General features: G+C 38.8%; 2 protein-coding genes across 9 annotated transcripts in view; one reads left to right on the top strand and one right to left on the bottom strand.

The window, feature by feature from the left end:
* The window catches only part of LOC141803925 (abl interactor 1-like), a 35359-nt gene extending 24640 nt beyond the window's left edge, over positions 1 to 10719 (bottom strand). For all 4 annotated transcript variants that reach the window (XM_074688019.1, XM_074688021.1, XM_074688020.1 and 1 more), the window contains exons 1-2: positions 10470 to 10719; positions 648 to 815 (exon numbers count right to left, since the gene is read on the bottom strand). In XM_074688019.1, coding sequence (XP_074544120.1) covers positions 648 to 815; positions 10470 to 10586 — 285 coding nt within the window. In that variant the 5' untranslated portion in view covers positions 10587 to 10719. The remainder of the gene's footprint in view (positions 1 to 647; positions 816 to 10469) is intronic.
* Positions 10720 to 11166: 447 nt separating this feature from the next.
* LOC141803923 (acyl-CoA-binding domain-containing protein 5A-like) lies at positions 11167 to 19989 on the top strand. 5 transcript variants are annotated; one of them, XM_074688011.1, is made up of 14 exons: positions 11167 to 11594; positions 11910 to 11992; positions 12306 to 12429; positions 12729 to 12801; positions 13157 to 13307; positions 14399 to 14437; positions 14815 to 15033; positions 15709 to 15924; positions 17678 to 17775; positions 18409 to 18589; positions 18724 to 18923; positions 19097 to 19168; positions 19272 to 19384; positions 19466 to 19989. In XM_074688011.1, the coding sequence occupies exons 1-14, from the start codon at positions 11557 to 11559 to the stop codon at positions 19476 to 19478; spliced, it is 1620 nt and encodes a 539-aa protein (XP_074544112.1). In that variant the 5' UTR covers positions 11167 to 11556; the 3' UTR covers positions 19479 to 19989. The 5 variants fall into 5 exon arrangements, with proteins under 5 accessions (XP_074544112.1, XP_074544113.1, XP_074544114.1 ...); XM_074688012.1 differs by having other exon boundaries at positions 11176 to 11594; positions 19118 to 19168; positions 19466 to 19988; XM_074688013.1 differs by having other exon boundaries at positions 11436 to 11594; positions 11863 to 11992; positions 19466 to 19988.
* Positions 19990 to 24344: the final 4355 nt, after the last annotated feature.

Raw genomic sequence — 24344 nt, 5'->3', positions numbered from 1 at the left:
TCTTTTTCACACAACAGAACTACATACAACTCAGCACTTATTAAAATTGTTCTCACCAATTTATTTCCAGCATTGTTTACCAAAAGCGACATGACTACTGTTGCTAATCCTGCTCATGTTTCACAATAAAAGCCTTCCAGCAAATGGATTGTGACCTGTGAGGGACCAGGAGGTTTTTTTAATTGGAAACATCTGCCGAGTGGGGCTGCCACAAGGTGGGAATTTTCCTACTGGTTGTTAAAATTGTGACAGAACTGGTGTTACTGATTACATAGGACATTTAGCAAGATTAAGCAACATCTGCAGCAATGTCTGTCCAGCATTGCATTCGTATGGATTCAGGCAGATGGCGAACCATATGCCGTTTTAGTGGTCATGAGTGGGATGGTAGATTTGGCAAGATCAGAGCAAACAGGAAAAAAAATTGTAAAATCCAGAGATAGCCATACATGAGGAGAATACACACTGACTCTGACTGCTGTGGTGTGCTAACTGTACAAAAATAAAATGCATCTGACAGCAGTAAAGATGGGAGATAAATTTAGCTGGCATTAACTATAAACTATAAAATGAAACAAAACAGTTGTGTTAACAGGAACTTATTCCAACATTAGTTATCTGTATGTTTCACTGGTTTTGGTGTGTACCTGGGAGATGTGGTTGATGGAGGACTCCATGCGTCGTAGCTGTGACGCCTGGATGTCCAGCAGCTGCAGCACATTGTTAGCTAAGGCATTGATCTGATAGGCCACGCTGGCCAGAGACTGGGTGGTGTAGGCCTTGGTCTCCTCCAAGGCCTTCTTCTTGTCTTGAGCCTGGCAACGACAGAGAACAAAACAATCACAGAGAGGAAGAGAGAAAAAAACACTCCAGAAATCAGAGGAAGGATGTGTGGGTGGAGAAATGAAGAAGTTGGCAGAGGGAAGTAAGGTAAGCAGCAGAACACTCAGGAGGAAATGCTGCAGTCTCATTGTTACTCCTCTCAGTAGTGTGAGCGAGGGGTGAACTGAATTTGACAGGATCGTTCGTACTCCTCTGTTTCTAAACTGCAAATATCTGTAGGCTCGTGAAGGAGTGAAAAGATTCTCAGAGAGGCTGACTTTGTGCATTCAGAGCAGGCTGAAACTGGATAACATTACTTCCGAATAACTTCGAGGGACGACATGGGGACAGGTGCATGGTGGGAGCTGGGCCCCGTGAGCAGGAATGCCAAGACATTTCATAGATTCCCAAATCTCCCACCCGGCTGCTCAAACCATCTGTTTCTGGATGCCTTTAAATAGCAGAGACTGAATGAACATATTTATAGTTTGGAAATAAAACAGGAACAATAGGGCTGCTCAGAGAAACTCCCCAACACCAGACTGACAGCCTCATGTGAGGAACTGGAGGCAGAGGAGCTCATAGCACTGATTCTCAATACAAACTGTCCTTCTGACTTTCTCCTTTTAGTGAGAAATTTCTCATTAAACACATAATGACAAAACTATAAATTTAGCAGAAGTTGGATAGAGCCAAGTTTTACCTCAAACTCTAAAGCACCCCAAATAGCAGATTTAATACACATGAAATAAAAAAGTAGTAAATACTTTGTCTATTATGCCAAGACTTGCATATGTTTGTTTTTTTTAACTGGTGTGTGTTGTCTGTTTAAAGCAACTTATAAAGAAATTTAAGTGTAAACATGTAATTACATTTTTTTCTAATCAGCTCTCTGATCATGCAACAACTCATTTTAGAACGTCTTTTCCCAAGTTTAAAGAGTGGATGTTGTGCTTTTTAACTGTTCTGTTTTTACTGTTCCCCTAGTACTCCTATACTAGCTTTACATGATTTACAGCTCAAAAGAAATCTCCATTTTTCTCTCACTGCTGCTTCAGAAAAAGCCTCTCTCTGAAATGCTTAATTTTAGCTCCCTGCTGCACAAAGCCCCTTCTCTCTGATTGGTCCTCTGGAGGCCTGTCAAGGGCAGAGCTACAGGCAGACCTTGGTGTTTGAGGCCTACGCCTTTAACATTTCATGAAGCAGTTAGGAGATCCTAAAGTCTCCCAAACATCTCGTGCTATTTGTAGAACAGACTGCTTTGATCAGTTTACAGATTCAAGCATTTCTACATTTCTACTGAACATGTAGCAGTTCGAAAATCTGCTACATGTTTAGAATGGTCATCCAGAATCGTTACTTTATATCCAGGTTGAAAATAAAGGAAAGCATAATATCCCCTCTTTAACTTTCATACTGTGCTTGAAGTATTTACAAAAACCATTGCACAGAGTGGCTGCACTAACTGCAAAATATTCAAACTGAAATGCTCATACATAATTTGATGAATGGATACAGGCTACAACCGCTGGAGCAGTTGCAAAATTATTTTTGCGAGGGCACAAATTGCCTTCTATTTAAGTAAGATTAGAAGATTTTTTCAGTAGTTCATGTAATTTCTGGATGTTTTCTGTTACTCTGTGAAAAAATTCATTAATGTTATTTACGCAATATGATTAACACTGAATCTCGATTTGGCTTTTAACTTCAAAGTGAGAGACTGGACGATAAGAGACATGACTTATCCTAAAACCTGCAGAAAGCGAAGCTCGCATCTGTCTTCACCCAATTCAAGTGCATCCCCTTGTGGCTTTAACTTCATACTTATCACACAGATCTGAAATCAAATGACACTAACTCTTCTGAAAAACAGGAACAACTGTGGTTTTTGAAATTGTGACACTTTTGCTTTTTTGAACCCGCTCACTGCAGTTAAGTTTGATCTGTTTGTGCTGACTTGTATTTTAGATATTTGCCTTTTTGAACATGTGGTGTCCTGGATTCCTGAATGAAGTCAGCTGGGATGAAACAACTGTAACTAAACAATAATTTGTTATGTGAGAGTGGTAGCAGGAAGCTAACCACCAGCAGACTATGAGACCACTTTACAGCAGGAGCAGCTGTCCACCTGATTCTCTGCTAACCACCTGCAGCACTTTATCTGATGCAGATGTCTGGTCAGAAGACAGGAGTGCAGCTTAGTAAAACACACGGTCAGACAAAGAACCACTGTGGGCTCCTTTAGCATCAGGACGAATATAAGTGGTCATCTCACCTGAGCTTGAAGAATGCTAGCTTTTTCTAAAACACCTGGTAGATTTACCGTGTACTGTTCTCATTCATTCATTTAGCACACAAAACATAACAGGATAAATCACACATTCAGAAATGTTAGATATGTACTCTGCCGCCAGTGAACATAAACATGTGAAATGATATAAAGATGAAATCAAACTATTTAAAACAACACTGGTTTTAGTTACACATCCCTAATAAAGACTATTTATCAAGGATCTCCCTCCATCTCATCTATTCTTCTGTTTTGCGGTATCGTGTTTCAACATGGGCTCACAAAAGCTCATCAAAAGAGTCTCATTTAGACTTTTTTTTCTCCAAAGCTCCAGACCCAACCTTGAAAAAGCAGTGAAATAAAGGAACTTCTGACAGCTTTTCATACTGAGCCCAAGGTCTGACAGTGAAAAATCATCAACCTCATGAGTCATGGATGAAACAGCCATGACTCAGACGGGTATCATGTGAGTTACCAGGGGGAATTTCAGTCAGGGAACATGAGGGAAACATTGAGCTAATTCATTGGTTTTAACTTAAGAACCTTTACTTCGCAAGATATACCTACTGAAAGATTTATCTGTTCAAGTAAAAGGAAACTGTGAAGTCACATGTTTCTTAATAAGTGGACATATCATACGTCGGGAGTGATCTATTAGAAGTACAAAGCTTGTTTCATGATAGGTAGGTAGGTAGGTAGTCTAAAGGTGTAGTTTTACTGAAGTATTTTAGGCTATTTGTAGTCTTTCCTTTTTTTTTTTTTGCCTGCCTGGAGCACGTCCTGCTTTGTGATTTCAGGTCCAGCTCAATAATTTCTCCTCACGTTTTAAAATCTAGTTGAGATGACTGAGGTGGATAGTAAAAGCACCAAACCAGGCTGTTTGAGATAGTGATGAATTTTATAAACTCAACAGTAAAGAGGCAGTAAAACAGTCTGCAGACTTAAAGAGGAAGAGAATTGCTGACATTTGGAGAAGAATTTGTAAAAGGAAATGCTTTAATACACGATGGTCAGATTAAAAAAAGGCCAGTCAGACTTATTGATTTGGACTTTGTGATGTACAGAAGTATATTGGTTCACAAGCATACTGTCTTATATAGGTTTGTTTTTTAGACTCTGGGAAATTCTTATGTCTTTTAGTTTTGCAGACACCCTTGGACGGGCATGTCCAAAGTCAGGCCCAGGTGCCAATTGAAGCCGGTCAGGGGTCCTTTTCTTACAGTCCCCAGCTTTAATCTTAAAATGTATTAATGAAATTAATCATATTCTAAATTCAATTTTCTACTGAGTGCACAAATGAAACCAAAGTATATCTAGTGACATTTCACAAAACTACATTCAGACTGTTCATAGGAAACTTGTATTAAGCTAAAGCTCTGTACATTCTGCAGAAACTTAACTACTCTTACATCTGATGTCTTTAAGTGCCGTATTTATCATGAAGTAAAAATGTGCCTAATGAACATCCAAAGTTCAAAAAGCAAACTTAGAGGACACAAGACAATATTTAAGTCATAAAATTATGTAGAAAAGATAAATAGCTTCATGTAAAATGTTCAGAATGCAGAATAAGAAATATTTTGGATTCAAATATTTTTGGTTGATCAAGTAGTCTTTAAACCATCATGAAAAACCATCATGACAATATCCAGATTTGATCCTGCCATAAAAAAAAAACAATGCTGACTAACCACTTTAACTTAGGTATCAAGGGACAATTAAGGGACAGATCAGGCTTGATTTCATAAGTTAGTGATACTGACACAAGTTTGTTTGACCACACTTAGTGACTGTTTTGTTTTTTGTTTTTTTAATAAAATTTCTTAAAGAAAATGTTCACAGATAGAGCCCTTGTTACTATCATTGTTAATAAATAGGCAAGTAAGAGCTGCTGACCCTTTGACATTTTCCCAAAATCAAATATGGCCCTCTTTGAAAAAAACTTGGACACCTTTGCCTCAGATGCTGCATCTTGATAATTTAGGAAAGCATTTTAATTTTATTATAAACACTTATTTTGTAACTCCAAGTCAATTATCTCATCAATTTAGACATACAGAACAGATTTTCTTCTCAAATGAAAGCAATGTGCTCTCAAAGATAAGCAAGCCACATGCTGGAAGAAGATAAAGAGCATAGTATTCATTTTAAGATCTAGCACAAAGCAAGAGCAGCAAAGGTCCATCTGTCTCCCCACACAGCCTCCTGTTCATTCACACACACTACAACTCGTGTCATGCAAGGAGAAGCTATTTTAGGACATAAACCTGGAGAAAGGTGCCAACAAAGACACTTTTACACAACTTATCAGGCTTTAAGTGACGTTTTATTCAAGTGCCTCATTTCAAATATTTCATCCCAGAATAAAACCCTTTTTTCTGCATCATCACAGAGTGGATTTACACACTGAGAGCTGCACTGCCAGTGTGTTTTTGTGACATTTCACTGAGCAGTTGATTGTTTGAATACAAAAACTGCATTATAAAACGCTATCCCCACAGGATTATGTAGATCTGTGTCACCTCATGACAGGCAGGTATTATTTTAGGTCTACCGTGACAGTATGAGATTAAAGAGTTTTCATTAATTAAGGTCCTCTTTTTAAACAAGAGGGACATACAGTACATCTGAGGCTAGAGCACAACATCTGAATATGAGCTCTAAAGCCTCTTAATTCCCTGTTCTGTTTTCATAGTCGAGTTTATAAGCATGCAGCTAATGTTTTTAATGCCCCTGAAGAAATCATTATTCAGGAGAAGCCGCATACATGCATCTTCAGATTCCATACTGCAGCAGAGAGAGGCTCAGTACAGCTGTGAAAACCAGCAGTGAGAAGGATGAAAGAGATCATGCATCCACTTCTGCAACATAAATGAAGACATAACCTACAGCAGTAGTAAATAATGTAGTATCAACGTAGCATAAGAATCTCAAAGTAACGAAAGCTGCGTGTGTGTGTGTGTGTGTGTGAGAGAGAGAGAGTGCACTAATAATGAGATGTTTTTATGCCAAACCAGACAAATCTCTCTCGACCTCATGCCTTCTGGTCCATGGTGTGTGAAAGAGTTCATATGAGGGTAATTTGATTTAAATGTGGCTTATTTAAGGGAAGTCAAAAAAGGAGACGATCTGCGCTGGTTAACTTGTTTCACAAAGACAAGAGTTAATGGAAGAAGTAATATGATGCACATGAGTTATGAGTATAAATGTAAAAATAGCTAACCAGAAGCATTTTCTAAACATTTCTTCTTGAGAGTTTCTTCTTAAGAGTCGACTAAAAATAAACACCTGATTCGTCTTCACATTTCCTTCCTTTCATCATGCTCTGTGGTACAGCGACATTCTTTCTTGATGGGCATTGAGATGTTAGTATGTTAACTCACATGTGCAGGATTTCACTTCAGTTTTCTATAAAAATCAGAGGATTTTCATTCTTCTGCAATTTTTCTTGTAGGTGGGGCTTTATCACCTCCAATAGACAGAACAGCTGAAGATAAAACAGAAAATGGGGGGAGTAGAGACAGGGAGGTGACAGGCAGTAAACGGTTATGGCCTGGAGTCAAGACAGCAACCTCTGTGACGAGGACTGTAGTCTATGGAGCTCATGTTAGAAGCCCCAGGCTAACCAGCTAACACATAAATTTACAGGCTAATTTAACCAAAGGAAAAACTCAGGATTGTGAAATTTTTTAGGAATTCAAAGAAGGAGCTGGGTGAAAAAAGCATTTATCCATACTTGTTTTCACCCAGAGTATGAAGTTGTGTTTCTCTGACAGATATTAAAACTGCGATGGAATTCAAAATTATTGAATCATAGTAAGAGATTAGTTTTGACTTTCAAATATTTGAGTAATCATTTATGCCCAAATGATCAAACAGTTCATGTGACTATTATCTCATCTTAATCTTTAATGTATTTTTGAAGAGTTTTTACTGGCCCCTGGTTGTGATGTAACATAATAGTCAGACAGATGGTGTAGGGCATCTGAAAGCTGTTTTCTTTTGGCTGTCAAATAATAAAAATCTTTATTAATAACATCCCCAACATTCCTGTCAGATCCTGGTAAAACAGGTGTGACACTGTGAGATTTAGAGCTGAAGAACAGACATTTCTGCAGAATCAATAAATACTAGGAGAAACTTCTACCAAAAAAGAAGGAAAAAACATGGTTAAGTGTAACCTGAAAGGGAACCAGCAAGATAAGTGTAGCTTATATCTATAACTACCGCGAACAAATTTGCACAATAATGAAATTGATCTCCATTAGGGATGCAAGATATTGGATTTTTGCCGATATCCGATATGCCGATATATCGAAACCCCTTTTGGCAGATACCGATACTGATACCGATAATCACAAGTTTGTTTGTTTTTGTTCACTGTAAAGAAAGCTAAGTCTATCCTGTACTGGAATTTATATGTTACTCTTATTATGATGGTCTTATTTGTTTGAGAAACACACATAAAACAAGGCAAAAAACATTTGATTTTATCATAAATAAGAAATGTATTATTTTTTCAAACTCGAGACATTCAGTATTGAAATACAGAAAAATAATTTCTTTAGATCACATTAACTTTAAATGTACAATGCATTTTTAAACATAACCAAGTTGCATTTGATTATTTTAGAGCTACTGTAACAACCTGGTGACAGACACAGAGCTCTGCAGTGCAAATAAATGAAGTGCTACATTTTATTTAGGGAGCTTATTTTTCAGATGGAAAATAATAATAATCCTAACTGATTAGCACCTTATCAGCTGTGCATATCGGCAGAAATTTTCATATCTGCCGATACCGATAAACGTGTTTTTAAGCTTTTATGGGCCGATACCGATATTGTGCCAATAATACTGTGCATCCCTAATCTCCATCTTTTCATGTCTTTTGGTAGGGGCAGAAACTTTTTGGGTTAATCAACAATTAGCTAGCTGTGACTATCGAATAGTATTTTTTCTTGAAATGCCCATCTGTAATTATAATGCATGGTACTTAGGGGATTTGTTAAAACAGGCTTTCCTGTAGACTTATTACTTTATCATACAGCTTTGTAGCAACATCATTTCAATGAAACCTCTAAGTGTTCAGTGATGTTGCTGCTGATGTTACTGTTGTCAGTGATTTCGAAACTGTGATGGCTTCTTTAAGTTTAAATCATACAGAGGCCCCCTGGGGTCATTTCAGTTCAGATTATAAAACTGCACTTACACTGACCTCAAATAAAATCCAGCAGATCTTTAAAGCATGTCGGTTCAAATTCTCAGACAGCTTTCTGAATTCAGAACACTCCAGCACATTTACCGTGAAGAGACGTTTACGCTTGTCAGAATCTAAGCCTGCGTTCAGGCTGTGAAACCCACATTGCATTTCTGATGACAAGCAGGGCAAAGTGAGCTGACGTGTTATTAAAATGGCACAGTCAAAAAAATTAGAGCACAGTGGGGTTTCTGGTGCATGCTGCTCTGTCAACAGACGCCGCTGTTCACACCGGGCCAACCCAATGGTGGTATACACTGCCGGCTAACTCTGCCACCCACACACTCAAAAAAAGGCCCACACAGTGAAATTTTAACAGGTTGGTGATGAGTGACTATTAAGGGTGGAAATCCCCCATTAAGGTTTTAATATTTTATACACCTCGAGCCAGAGATCGTTGTGGTTTTCTCAAAAGAAGACCCCCAATTATGAATGTCTTCACACCATACTCCCCTTACTGAGCTCTGACCTTTAACCATTTCTAGCGCAGAAATACCTTCTTTATCTTACTCCTTAAAAAAGAAGAGAAAATAAAATAAACCAGGCAGAGAAATATTGAAGAACAGTAAAGAATTTCATTGTGGCTTAAACTGTAGGATCATTGTTAATAACAGATTCTATATTTCAAAATGGGGCTCTTTCCCAGCTGAATTACGTTTTAAATGTCATACAGATAAGGAAATGCCACTCTATATCTTAAATGATAAATGAAACAGGTATGATCACGCCTAGGTTGTGTTTGACAAAGCCTGTGTGCTTTTCATAACTGATTCCTTCTTATTCGTACTTCTCATAATCCTAATTTGACATTCTGCGTTTATATGCAAAAACATGCAGACACACCTATTATAAGCATGCCCACGCATTTAAATAAGGAAATGAGGAAAATATGGCTCAGAACACTGTGAATATACACATGGGCCTGACATGACCTTTGTGTGCATCTTATTCACCTCTAGGTTTAAACGTATTTTCCAATTCAATATCTCTTAACTTTATCCTAAATATGTTTTGGCTTCTATAGTTATTAAAAACAAAAACAATGAATAATAATAATAATAATAATAATAATAATAAAACAATAAATAAACAAATATTTAGTTTTATCCTTCTTGTTTTTAACTCATGTAATTACACACTTCAAAAAAAGATTTCTGTTTTCCTTTTGTTTCTTTCCATTATTTTGTAACGCTGGGTCTCTTTAGCTCTTGCGGTTTTAAATTCAGTGATTGGTCACTCTTGGTTAAATTTCAAAATCCAACACTGTGATTGGATTCCCACCTTGACATAGGTGGGACTTATGTTAGCATTAATCATTTGAGTCATTTTGCTACACACAGCTAACACTTCGGTTAGCATTTCCTCAATTTGTATGATCTAAATTGGTCTTAAACCATCTTTTCTTGAATCCCAGAAGAATTAGCCACAAAGAGCCCTAAGTTGCCATTCTCTTGTTACTTTTCAGTTAAAAGAAATTATACACACCTCTATAACACTTAGTGTTTATAAAAATATGATTAGCAGTGATAGGGTTATTATTTAACTCCGCATGTGAATACAAGCATATTTCATGCCACCCCTGCATGAGTCAGGACCCCATGTTTGGCCACCCCAGTCTGAAAACTGTGGTCACGCCCCTGTTTATAGCACTATTATGTGGCTACCAGTGTGAATTATAGCCCTTTAAAAAGATAATTAACACTCACTGCGTGTCAAAATGTGGACCGTTATTGTAACATGCCACTGTTAGCTATCAGAGAAAGCAGTGAGTGGTCATAACAACGACACACCCTCTAAACCCCCCAGCAGCTTTCTACGGAGCCTGCGAAGCCTTTTAAACGTGAGCACGGCTCCGGTTTACCGGGACCGACTCACGGTTTCGAGTTAACACGAAACACGACCACAGATCCACATCTAACTCATAATACCAGGATAAAAGGCTGATCCGTGTGGTAGCTAGCGGTTTCAGGTTTCCTTTCGTTACGACCAGCATTTCCTGCCGCTGTGGTTTCACTCACTTCTACTACAGCACACCGCAGACACGACGGAGGTAACGGATGAATTCCCAAAATTTAACGACCGATAGGCTTTTCTTACCTGAACATAATTGTTTTCACAGTATTCCGCAACCCGGGATAGGTTCTGGTAGCTTTCCACAAGAGCTCTTTTGCCGGCAGGGATTTCCTCCTCTAATAGCATTTGTAGCTCTGCCATCTTACATCCCTTTGCATGTCTCTCCTCTCTCTGTCCTTTTCACTGAGGCGAGGCGCTGATGCTGTGCTGAGTAGCTGAGAGAGGGGCTCCCCCGCCTGGCATTGTGGGGCCGCTGGCCTCCGATTCACAACAGCCTGTGACAAACGGCAGCTACATTATAAACGGAGGCCTGTGATTGGCTGAGAGGCTGAGGGAGAAGCACAGTCGACCAATGACATTTTGTAGTGATGATGACGCTTCAGTCCAGAATTAAAAAAAGAAAAATAATGGATAAAGAAGAAGCTGTTAGAAATGTTACATATTTACCGCTTGCAAATGTTATCTGTTTTTTAATATCGGGTGTTTTAGTTCTTAGAGACCTATACAATATATAGAACTCATTCAAGTGTTTTTGGGTCTTTTCCTATTTACCGAAATTATCTTCGGTCCTCTTTGATTCCATGTTTCTAGTTCAATACAAACGGTTTGTATGTGTTCCTTATTAAAACAAAGGAAATTAAAGCACTTCAATGAGGAAGTAGCTGTACAATTAACCTTTATGCAAATATCATTGCATTCCAGTGTTCTATGGGACTCCAATCATGAAAAGTAAATCAGTTGGCAAAAAAAAAATATTGTGAGAGGGCTAAAAAGGTGATGCAAAGAGTCATATTATGTACTTGTATCTTTACGTCTAAGAGTTTCAATTAATGATCAACACGATATGTGTCGATTGGCAGTGTCCTACATAAAGAGCCTCATTCTAAAGGAATTTAAGACACTACAACTCCCACACACCACCGCGGTTTAAATACCGTCTGAGAGGGGATTCTGGGATTGAAGGAGCCAAGCAAGCGTTTTCCGAGGTTTGCTTCAAAAAAAGGACTACATTTCCCAGGTATGTTTAATCGACTACCGATGGCTGTTTGGCTCATCCTTGACCGGACTCCAGATTGGCTTTCTGCTGCATATTGCAGACAGATAACGGCTAATGTTATTATTACCGCACCGGCCAACAGGAACTTTATGGTAAGTGTCTCACAGACCAGTGACAGATATGCATTATTTGAGTAAAATTATACAGCCTGTTGACATCAAAGAGAGGAGGATTTCGTGCAAATTATCTACTTGTAACATCTTAGCTTAAAAAAAAAAAATAACCCAAACAAAACCAAAAAAGCCCGCCTCCTTAAATAGCCCGACAGGTTTCATTGAAGAATAACCGGGTCAAGTGTTCCTCGCCAACCACCTGAACTGCCATGATTTTTTCCATAAACTGTTTCATGTTCTTGTGAAGATGTGAGCACTCCTTCACTCCTTCCTGTCATCCTTATTGGGAGTCAGCATGGCGCAGGAGGAGGACAAACACAGCCTGGAGGCGAAATTTGCTGCAGCAGTTAGAGTGATCCGGAGTTTGCCTGATGAAGGTGATAACTGTTCATCATTTTATTCTGCTTAAATATATGTAAGCTTAAACAATGTGCAGGATAGTATAAAATCTGCATTTGTTGATGGTAAACGCTGCAGGTGATTATCCTACATGCTGAGCATTTTAAGCTACTGAAGACCTGCCTAACCTATAGATTACTATAAGGATAAGTGATGATTGACTGGCCGTTTTTCAGGTCCAGTAACCCCTATTGAAGCTCATTTTTTACCTCAGCATTACTTCAAATGTTTTTACTAATTCCCTGCGCCTGTGTGCTCAACTCTTTGATGTCCATTTCCATTATTTCTCAGGTCCTTTCCAGCCGTCTGATGACATGATGCTAATGTTCTACAGTTACTTCAAGCAGGCCACCTTAGGGCCCTGCAACATTCCCAGACCAATGGGTTTTTGGGACACTCGAGGCAAGGCTAAATGGTAAGTAGTGATGTTTGTCGACTAAATGCAATATAATTCTTATTTTCCCCTACAGTATTCAGAGATGTCAGGGGCCACGCAGGGGGCACCTGCTGTATAAGCAGAAGATTTATGTCTCCTATACCTTGACATAATAATACCTGATTATTACTGAATACTTAAATTCATTCTGGGGTATAATCTCACAATAATGCAGATGAAATTAAGTGAGATTCCTACACCACCTCATGAACTGCATCTTTTCATATATTTCATGCTCCGTTTCTGCTCAGTGTTAAACTGTGACTTTGTGTTGCCAGGGATGCATGGAGCTCTCTGGGAAATATGACAAAAGAGGAAGCCATGAAGAATTATGTTGAGGACATCCAGCTGGTAAGTCTTTCAAGGAAAAATAGAGCTGAACAGAAGCAGCCCACAGAATAATAAGCAGCTAAACTATATGTTTTTTTTTTCCACAAACCTGAAAGAAATACCATAATTCTTAATGAAACACAGCCATAAGCTTGCGTTTTGCCCATACAATGCATTTTTATAAGTTCTTTTAGACAGACTAGTCCTTTTATAAATTCAAATTGTCTTGTAGGCAAGCAGTTTTATAGAGAAATGTTCACATTATGACGGCATGTAGTTGTCTTAAATCATTGCGGATCTGGTCCAGTAGACAAACTAGACTTCTATCCTTCTTTGTTTTTTTCTAACACTTACTGTATCATCCACGTGTTGTCAGATTTTAGAGACAATGCCAATCTCAGAAGAAGTGTCAGAGTTGGTACAAATGCTTGGCTCCTTCTACGCTGAGGTGGATGGAGAGGGGAGAGAAAGTGAGGAAAATGAGGTGGACAGGAGACCCTTCACCAGGCCTTTTGCAAAACATGCAGGTACAGTACATCAGCAGTTCCTGCACAGGGGTACTTACATGTTCAGGGCTGTTATCAGGGAGTAGGTCTTACTAAGACAAATGCATAGTGGCATTATTTGAAGCACAGATAAAGCAAATAGTTCAAATAAATATCTAGTAGTCAAGTTGAAGTTAAACATCAACAATTTAACATAACAGCTAAAGAGATAGCTAATGTTTTCCGTAATATGTACAGTATAACAAAAAACTGGGGGAATTAAAAGCTAATAGGGAAATACTGAGTTATCACAGCCACTGAATAAACAACTATTGAAAGCAATAACAACTCTTAACAACTCTGTCAACATTTTTTTATTTTTAACTGCTGAAGTTAAGAACAGGCAAAATGATTAAAACAGCAAAAAATGAGAAATCAGTCAGAGCGGATAGATTGATAACTGCATAGATAATTGTTTAAGTGGTTAATGTAGGATTATCGATTACTGGTTAAAATAGACGGCTAACTGTTAAAAACATTAGCTTAAATTAATTGGTTCAATTAGCTTGGCCAGAGATAAACAATTAAAATAGCTCTAGAAATTGAGTAACTGTTGATTCTTTAGGCTAACAGTTTTAACTTTTGGCTAACAGATAATTGGCTAATGTAATGAATTTGAAATTTGAACTGATAGATCTTTGGACAGACAGTTCAAACACATAAACAAATGCTAGCTAAGCCATGGCCTAATGTAATTGTTTGGCTTGAGTAACTGGCTTATTTTTCAGATATTCTGCTTCAGCAACTAAAACCTGTAAATATTTAAATTGAATGTTCAAATTAAATCACAAAACGGACTGTTATACATTATAGACTGCAAATATTAAAGAAGTAGAGGATTTTATGTAACTCAGGGCCAAGATTTCAAGCCAAAATACTTTGAAGCAATGGGGTACATGACCAGCTGAACCAGGAAATTTTTATATTGGAAAGCCTGTCAAAGAAAAAAATGGAGTTCAGTCTGAGGAGGGCTGCTTGAGCTGGATGTAGTACCGCTGTTAATCGTCTTAGTTTGTCACAGAGATGGTTTTAATAGAAAACTGAGCCTGTCTTACATTTCCTTTCATCACTAGATGAGCTGATCAAACCGTTTAAGAAACCAACAATGGAAGGCAAGTCTTTGGTGTTGGCAGTAGCCGAGGAGTTCATAGATGAGTGCTGTAGTGCTTCAGCTGATTTTCAATTTATTGTTGTTTAAATTAAATGTCTTGTGGTTTGTAAATATGCATTATCTGTACTGGAACTGCATTTATTATCGGATGGATGAGATGTTCTTGTGTGATCTGTCATGTATATATGTGCTCTAGTGAGTCAGTTTGTTTGCTGTTGGCTTGTGCTGTTATTTGCACTTTGTGGTGGAGATGTAGTATGTAGAAGCTGTGAAACGCAAATTGTTCTGTCAACCATCCATAGGTATATCTTTGCTTGATGTAAATTTATATTTAGAACGATGAAGAGTTAATGGAGCGTGTTTCCCCTCGCTGCTCAGGCTTTGGGGATCTGTGGGACGATGTTCAAAACCTCCAAGAGCATGACAAAGACAGCAGTGTTCATGAGAGAAGTGTCAGTAATGAGGAGGCAGAGGGAAGCAACAGTAGTGAAATGGAGAGGAGTGAGGAAAGTGATGATTGGAGGAAAAGTGAGGAGGAGGAGGAGAATGGGGATGAAGAAGACAATACAGAAGATGAAGACAAGGAGGAGGAAAAAGGTACCATCAGTAGTTGTGGTTGTTTTTTTGCTACACAGTTTGATGTATTGTGGAAGTTACACACAAACAGTATTGAAGACTGAGCTACATTTTTAAAAAGGGAAGTCTGGCAAAAAAAAAAAAAAAAAACTCTTTTCAAAACAGCATAAAACTCCATAAAAACTTGAAGCCAATGCATGGTGTCATTAAAAAACACATCAGTAAACCCTACTGCTGCACTGAGTGATGTGTTCCTTTTATACTACAAAAGCTCTGAAATATTTTTAGTCAGTCCAACAAATGCTGCTATAAATAGTCACTGGTGTACAAATATCAGGCAACAGCTGAAAATAGTCCCTTACAAATAGATTGTTGAATCCAGGTTCACAGGGGGAGGATGGAGGATATTGACTACATACTTAAGGGTAGTAAACTAAAGACCAGGCAGCTTTTTTTTCTTTGAACCATTAATTATTGTTGATTGCAGTATTGCATTTGTTTCATTGAAATATTGCAAACTATTATTTCCCAGGGGAGCAATTTCATATGATGTTTTTACTTCACAGTGTTTTAACTAAACAAAAAGAGTACCTTAAAAGGAAAAGGAAAACTTGTAATTATGCAGTACATCAGGTTCATTTAAACACTGTGTTGTACTCCCTTGCTTTGCTTTCTTCCTCTTCCACATCGTTCCAGGCCGGAGCCCCAACCCGAGGCTGCTGATGGTGGAGGACAAGAGATGGAGGTCTGACACAAGGGGATCCAGTAGCAGCATTGAGCCCAGCGTGTCCTCCTTCACCAATGGGACGCACAGTTCCCTCAACAGTGAGGTGGAGGAAGAGGAGCTGGCCTGTTCTGTGGAGCCCAGCGTGCAATATAATCCATACATGAACTTTAATGGACACCTGAGTGGTAAGGTTACATAGTGATGCAAAATTTAGTATGATTGTATTTCAAATTACATCAAACATGAACATAAAAAGGCAATATTTAACAACACAGACAACATGCATCAAAACTAGTTTGTGATATTTGCTCTGCTCTTCCAGATGCCTCTGCGGGTTTTCTTGTTTAAGTTCATGCAGAAGTTTTTGAAACAAAAATGTATCTTCCAATGATCTATTAAGCAACATTAGAACCAAGATTCCTTTCCCCTGGTTTTATATTTTAAAGGTTTTATATCCATCCTCCTCTTACCTCATTTTTGGTCTACACCAACTCAAAAGCGAGCTATGTGTCTATTTGGTAAATTATTCAATATGTTTAACGTATAGGTGGTATGGCTTTGTCCTTTTTGTATCTGGTGCTTGGAAGACTTTCATTTTTAACTAGCATTGCATTAAAGGTATAATTAGCAGTTTGATTTAGATACACTCTTTGTTATACTGGTTAAAACGATCTATATATCCCGGTGACAAGCAATACATGATGTGTTCTTAAATAAGAGCGAATAATATCCGCTATCTACAGCAGGTGAAAACCCAGGAAAACATCAGCCAATCACATTGATTAGGATCCAATCTGTTAAACCATTCAAATCCCCTCCTGCTGTTTTGCCCTCCTCCTGCACGAACATATCACCTGCGAGCACTGCCCCTGATTCAATGCGTGTCCTGAGTTTAGCGGTGTACAGGTTCGCACTCAGCAGAAGAATGGCAGAGAAACTACCCATACCCCAATTATTGGTAACTGCTCCTTCAGCTAAACTGAGCAAGAAAAGAAAGATGGAGGCTTTCTTTTCTTTGTCTGTTCCTCTGCCTCTAACTACTGCCCCTCTCCCTCGACCTCAGGCCTGTTCCCTCTGACCCGATGAGGTACTTGGCTCTGGGCTGTAGTCTGGATCAGAGTCTAATAAACTCTCACCACAGGGGCTCTGACAAGCAAAAAAAATTGTGATATTTAGTAAGTAGAGAAAATGTATATGTACTACTTGTATTATAGCTCTACTCCTGATATCGAGTCCCTGATAAAAGTGGATAATGCTAGCAGTCGCGAATCAGTGGCGCTCTAGCATGTGAGCGGGGGCGTTGCTTTGGAGGAGCTCCATGGGGAAGGGGAGGAGGGGCTAGGCGGAGTCCTGACGAGATGCTACATTCAAATTCATGCTAGTTTTTCAGGACTGCCAACCCTGCCTTTAAGACAAGACTTTACCAAAACTGCAGAAAGTTTTGAAACAATTTTTAAAAATATTTTAAACTACAGAATATTCTGTGTCAGTAAAAGGGTTGGAAAACATTGCTTCATTGAACTGAGAATTTTGGGGCTTTTAGCCCTTATTTTGTAGTAATGCTTGGAAGAGACAGGACATGTGGGATGAGAGTAGGGGATGCACGAAATCCTGACAGTGCTACAAAAGATCCTATACACAGAGCGATGTGGACTGTAACCTCTCTCCATGGGACACCTGCTCTACCAACTGAGCTAAATCTGCACCACATGGAAATGCCTTTTTAAATCCATCTCTATTCATGTCTCTCTTTCTGTATATCTCTCTGTTCTATTGTCCAAGTCCAACACAGTCTCAGATGGTGGGTGTTTATCATTAGTCTAGTTCAGCTCAGTACATCTGTCTGGTGAAAAGAAGTTTCTTCTTTCCTACTGTGACTTTATAAAAGCTCCAAAGTGCTGTACTCATCTGTTTACCATGGGTGTTTGCCATTTTTAGATCATAGTGATGTTGCTCATGAGAAGAACCTGCGCCGATCCACAGACTCTGATAATGAAGAATTCTGTGACTCAATGGAGCATCTGGCCATGGAGGAGGTATTTTTTTATTTCCTTTTGAACAGTGTATTTCTACTTGATTATTGGTTCTGATTTGTCTCTAAAAAAATATTTGCTTTGTTTCCTGTGAGCTGGATGACAAGCTCAACACCACCTTCATGGCTGTAATTTAAATCAGTCACCTTCTACAGCCTGAGACATTCAGCTTAGTTTATAGCATAAAGGCTGGAAACAGAGGATGCAATATGACATAGGTCTACAGGCACCTTTTGAGCTCACTCTACTACAGACTTCATCATTGAACCCTTAAAAACACAACTTTTCATCCATGTAGATTTTTCTCTGTGGCCTGGAAGGTCAGGTTCTGTGAAGTGAATGTCTGTGGGTTTTAATCTCTTAACCCTGCAGCCAGCTGTTTCCTCTTGGTTTTTATCTTAACTCAAAGCTAATTTACTGTCTCTCTGCTGTAGCTTTATGTCATCACACAAAGAGCTGTATCAATTTTCTCAATCCAAGTCAGCAAATTTAAAAAGTGTAGTTCCAAAAATGGTTGAACTTTTCCTTTAATTATTCCACCTAGGTAGAAATTATGTAAAACAAAATACCACAAAAGCTGAATTCATCTCACATAGCTATTTAATCTAAGGCCTACTGTCTTGTCTTCCTGCCAAGGGCCTAAGTTCGTCCAAACCTCTGCCGCCTGGATCAAGAGCCTCCTCAGTGAGGCAAAGGGAGCTTTGGTATGAGAGCAACACAGACCTGAATGGAGGAGAGGATCAGGAGCTCATGGGAGAGTCCTACTTTAAAGAAGGGATTAGCCAACACAGCAGCTCCTTGTCAAGAAGAGGGAGAGGTGAGACTGCAGTCTTCAAGTTTGATTCAAACTGACGCTGTGTCCCTGATTAACCTTTCCTTCTAGACGCACACTTAGCCAACACTTCCCAGAATTTAAAGGCATCACAAACATACATTCTGACTTTGTTTCAGGTGTCCAGTCACCAAGAGCAACGTGCAGCTCTCAGCGCTGTGTCAGTGTAGATACTGCGTGCTGCTGTGTGTCACAGAGCAGACATCCTGTCAGGGGAAATGTTGATGAACAAATAGCTACGGCTCTGCTCAGGCTGCAGCATGACATGGCTGCTGTGCTGCACAGGCTGCACGCTCTGGAGATGCTGACTGTGTCACAGGTAAGAAAAGCACACAGGGCACTAACCACAATGTGGATATTTTGGTCATAGGTATCGAAATGCTCTTTTGCCACAATTTTTTGACTGCATAACATCAGAGCAAATGTAGACCTTATTTTGCTTTCTAAAAGTATTTAAAAAATTTAATAAATGTGTGATCCATTACCAAACAGGCATTCTTTCACATTTTTCAGTCAAGAACACCTACACCAAGGCAGGAAGACTTGCTACCAGTTGCACAAAAGGTTTTTTAATTTTCCATTTTTAAAGCATTTTTTGACAACCAAGTAACTTATATGTTTTGAAGAACATAGACACACAGTTTAAAGCAGGTTTGTGTTTTTGTAGTCCAGACCCTCCTGGTGGCCTTTTGACTTCTGTCCGCTCACTGTGGTGTTAACGGCGCTCTGGCCTCTGATTTCTCATTGGCTTGTCCAGCTGTATTTACAACGCAGGAGAAGGTGAGAAAAGTGTTTATGACTCTTTGTTTTTAGTTTTAAAGACAGGGGTTTAAAACTTATTATCTGATTATCTCTTTACAGGAAAATCCCCTGAACTGCCTGACTGCTGTCAGCATTTTGGTCAGCAGGAAATGAACCTGGATGAGACCTTTGCGCTTTGGTTGCTGTAACGGCTTCTTCAAGACAAACGCCATCACTCTTGGGATAATGAGGCCTGGACTGAAATGTAAAAGGTTGCTCTCTTCTACTCTAGATAAGTATGTAGATGACAGAGAGTTGTTTAAAGGGAGATTCTGCAGTAAAATGTAGCATTTTGACAGCGGACAATATTTAGATGTTCGTGAAAAGAAGATTTAGCATAGTGAATGCTAGCACATTTTCTTTTTCCCAGTATGCTTTGTACAAGATGATCTTACTTATGAAATATCTCACAGATAAGTATACAAAAGTAGTTGTTAAGCACTTAAGCAACACCTTTCAAATCAGTTGTTTTAATCATTGTACATTTTGTTTATTAAGCTTTCTTCTGTCATTTTTGTCAGAAAAATTCTCCTCAACTAAGGGCATCATTATTTATATATTTATGGTCTGATATATAGAAATGTTTGACAGTTTTTACATATGTGAGAAAACAAAGATTATGTTTTCTGTGTGAAACTTTGTATTTATTTGATGGTTACTGTGCAAAACTTGCAAAGACTGAACTCTCATTTTAAGAAAAGTACAAGACAATCCATATATTTATTCTTTTGTCTCTTTAGGTGTATGGTGAATTGAATAACTATCTGTTTATCCAGGATGTCATGCTATTAGATCTACAGTTACAACAGACATATATGGTGTGCAATAAAAACACTCAAAGATTAAAAACTAAGAATTACTGGATGTTTCCTCTCTGCTTTGTTCAACACTATCAGCATGAAAAACCATGAACTGAAGAAATGGAAACAATAAATTAATATAATGTGTTTAATTCCCTTTAAGGCAGTCAAAAGCATCTTACGATGAGCCTCAAATGTATAAAATAATTGACACCATCAAACAGTGTCAGGCTGTTCAACCACACCAGGGAAGTAAAACATTTATGTTAACAGCACCTAACACAGTTACACCATTGTTGTTATTTCCCTACATCTTTATGATCTTTATTTATAAGGAAATAAAGGGTGAGGACGACAAAGAAAAAAGATGTAGCTTGATGCCCATTAGCTAAATGTTTGGGTTTTTTTTGATGACCGAGTGACAGCCGCCCAGACTGTCCTCCAGACCTCACTGACCCATCCCAGGTGCTCCCTCACTGAAGGCACTGCCACAGCCTGGTCTGAGAACAGAGGGGGTTGGAAACCATTACAGAGATGGAATAGGAGCTTTGCTGCCTCAGGATACCGGACAAGACAGCCATGCATGGAGGAGAGCTGGGTGGGGAAGTTGTCTGGCTCACAGTTGCACTGTCTATCAACAGTGAGCCCTCTCTTTTAGCAAGGGCAATGAGCGATGAAATGTCCTGATTGGCCACAGCAAACACAGAGTTTGTGATTCATGCACCTCTGACGCTCCTGGGGATCCAGACGAGCCCTGCCCAGTTTTTCTTGTAGTGTAGGGGGAAGCTGAGGGAGGTAGAGCAGGTTTAGGAATAGCTGAGGTGGATGGGCCTGCAGAGGGGGCTATTCTGCAGATTCTGTCATTTCTCTCTGGCTCTCTCCTTAAACCTGTTCTCTATTTTTACAGTAAGAGAAATTAACTCTCCTGGAGAGGATGGCTCGGCCCTAGATGCTAACTCATTCTTGAGGTGCTCTGACAAACCCTTAGCAAAGATCACCATCAAGGATTGAGATTGATTTGAAGGTTTTCTTACTGGTTTTTAAATGTCTTACTGGTTTTTAAATGTCTTAATGGCCTTGCACCCTCCTATGTATCTGACTAGCTTTTATCATATGTGCTTGTGAGAGCCCTCAGGTCTTCAGGTCAAGGAAATTTGAAAATACTTATAGTTAACACAAAGACCCACGGTGAGGCAGCTTTAAAATATTATGAAACTAACCTTTTTTGTCTGGACTTTAACTGAGTTTTATTTTTACTTTTGCTTATTTATCTATTTATCTAATTATGTTTGGATCTTCGTTTTTTTAAAGTCCTAACTTTTAGTTCAATATAAATCTATCTTTTTTCACGTGTCTTAACCTAACTATTTATCTTCTTATTTACTGCACTGTTACTTTCAGCTTTTTAATTTTTGTATCGTACTTAGAGTTTTAGTTCTACAGGCCTTTTTGCACATCATCCCGGTACTCACTCTTCATTGATCTTTGTACTTACCTTGTTCCTTTGTAAATATGTAAATAGTAATATTTCAGTACTTTTCTTTATTTCTTCAAATTTCTAATTTTCATGTATTGTTATTCTATTTTTTTCTTGTTACTGCATTATTGCACTTTTTGTGAGCTGCTGTGGCAAAAAAATCCCCCATGGGGGAATCACCAAAAAATATTCTGTTCTATTCTACTTTCTCTGCGTTTTAGTGTTTACAGATGAAATTGTCGCGTAAAAAGGGCCTAAGAAACAGCATGCTGAATTAGGTCAGAGTAAAGTATTTGTCTCAGAATACCAATCAAAGACAAAAATGCCATTTATTTATATTTAAAGCTGTCAAAAGAAAGTGAAACTGTTATAATAGTTCAATATTAGGAGAAACAACTTGGAATGGTTTTGACGATTTATTCTGGTGGATGAAAGCAGGCCAGAGGCTTGGCTACAGTGGTTTGGCTGAGATGGACCGGTACAGCAAGGGTTCAAGGGTTGAAGGTGGGTGAACCAAATTGGCTGCCGAAGAATGAAGCCAGGCAGATTGAAGCTTGAATTATGGTTTAGCAGGTGTGGAGGACCTAAGGTATAGAGATAAAAAAATTAAAATAAACTTTTATCCAGGAAAAAACACAAAAAATCCAAAATATCAAAGCGAGAAAAAAAGGCCTATTTGTCTGTACGCCAAAGGAGACTGAACAATCTAGCAGTCTGGATGTCTGAGCCAGGGTTATATCCTGCAGGGCTTGATAAGAAGACTGGGTGCAGGGGAGAAGAATCAGCAGCTACAGTAGATCAGATGAGCGGGCAGGAGGAGGGAATCCAGAGTCCATGTCCTGCAACACAGAGACAGACTGAGACAAACATGACGCACTAGGGAGGGTAGACAACAGGAACCAAAGGAAAAGGAGAGACAAAGCCCAAAATTTAACATAAGCAACAAAACACAATGACTTCAATCCTCATGGACTCCTGGGCTAGTTGACAAAAATCACAACTAGGCTTTTGTGAGAACAGTTTTCAAACAACTTGAATAACTGTAGTTGACTGGTCTTGTTCTGACTTTGTTTCTGATGAGGCTATTTAAATAAAATTTAGAAATATGTATACTGTGTGAGGTTTCTCCTACCTTTAACAACACATGTAACAAGCTTTTCAACACAGGTGGCCTGACTTAGTTGAAAGCCCACTCACCACGACAAGGTGCAGGCCATGAGTGGGGACACAGGACAAGACATACTTGGCGAACAGGACAAACTCTGACGAGACAAACATACAAATACAAATAAAGTACATTGAAACAAAAAACACACAAACACAAATATAAGGAAACACAACTTTCCTGGAAAGAGAAGAATACACATAAAACATGGAGTTAGAGGAAATAACATTTTTACATGATTAAATATCAACTAAAGCAATGCACAAACTTAGAACATTTTACTGAAAGTGAATAAACTTTGAACATGAGAACAAAGTCAAACATATACTTAAGTAACTTAAGCAAAAAAAGTCACCACACGATACAAGTCTCAATCAAAAGGTATAATTACACATATTAAGTAAAAGCTAGATAGAGAGAGCCTCATTCATCATGAAGTTCATCCCATCTAACGTTACCTTTTTTAATGAAAGGGGCTCTTCAGGTGTTCCTTTGGTTTCAGAATCATGCAAGAACCTCAGTGGTTTTGACGCCCAGGAGGATCTTCATTTTGACTTTTATAAGAAAACTCGTCTCCATTCTCTGTGCGCTCGTCATCAATCTGCTCGGCACTCGTGTGTAATAACGGAATTCCTTAAATGCCTGAGTGGAATTACTATTCAAGCTTTCGCAAACCGCTAGGATTTTTCCGACTGTATAAACCGTTTAGGAGTAATTATCCTACGTGTCGGTGCCAAGGTGTGTGTTTATCCTTTGTTTAATGGTTTGACCCAAAAGTTTGCAAGACATGGTGTGTAGTCTCTTAAACAAAGTGTGAGCTCCACATTGTTTGTGACGTGTTTGTTGATTGAGTGTTTTATTGTTGTTTTTTTCTAAAAAACTTCTGAAATCATGAATGTAAAAATGTTTGTATTTTTTACCCCACGTAAGCACACTTTTGAATACTTTGTGGCACCTACCTTTGTCTCATAGCAGAAACCCTCCATGGAAGTGACATAGAATCTTCAATAGGACAGCCATAACATTGGTTGAGAGAGAGTCCCAGTGGTCTCAAAGTTGAGTGGTATAAAGCATCTACTGATAAAGAAGTTTTCCAGCTGGTGTTTTCCCTCCAACCAGGCAATCCACTCTCCAGCTGATTTTGCAGGTTCAGTGTCTTCCCATCTGAGACTTTTCCTGCACAAGTCCTGAAGTATCCTTTCAGCTGTAAAAACCTCACAAACAAGGATCATCAAGAAGTCATGGAAGGGCGGAGTGTTGAAAGTAGTTCCTCCTAGTGTCAGGGCTTTCTCCTGGATACCTATGTAGAACATGAAGGTATCAGACTGTACACAACATCGCAGTCCAAGCGCTCTCTCAACAGGTAGCATGTTGTTGTCCAAGTCCAAGCTTTTGATCTCCTTTGCTCTTTCCTTTTGAGGTATTGGTGTCAGCACCTTGTGACTGATGCTCATCCACTGGGTTAGATAGAATCCATCATTGGCACAGATGCTTTCT

Source organism: Halichoeres trimaculatus, unplaced genomic scaffold (assembly GCF_033239565.1).
Source record: "Halichoeres trimaculatus isolate MK-OKI-2021-1 unplaced genomic scaffold, fHalTri1.1 fHalTri1_scaffold_15, whole genome shotgun sequence".
NCBI lineage: Eukaryota > Metazoa > Chordata > Actinopteri > Labriformes > Labridae > Halichoeres > Halichoeres trimaculatus.
This window is presented reverse-complemented; position numbering and strand designations above follow the sequence as displayed.

Excerpts from the sequence above, each read along its gene's own strand:
- LOC141803923 (XM_074688011.1), top strand. The coding sequence starts at position 11,557 with ATGTTATTATTACCGCACCGGCCAACAGGAACTTTATG. Across the intron at positions 11,993-12,305 it reads CCGGAGTTTGCCTGATGAAG|GTCCTTTCCAGCCGTCTGAT; the intron begins GTGATAACTGTT and ends ATTATTTCTCAG. Across the intron at positions 12,430-12,728 it reads ACTCGAGGCAAGGCTAAATG|GGATGCATGGAGCTCTCTGG; the intron begins GTAAGTAGTGAT and ends TTGTGTTGCCAG.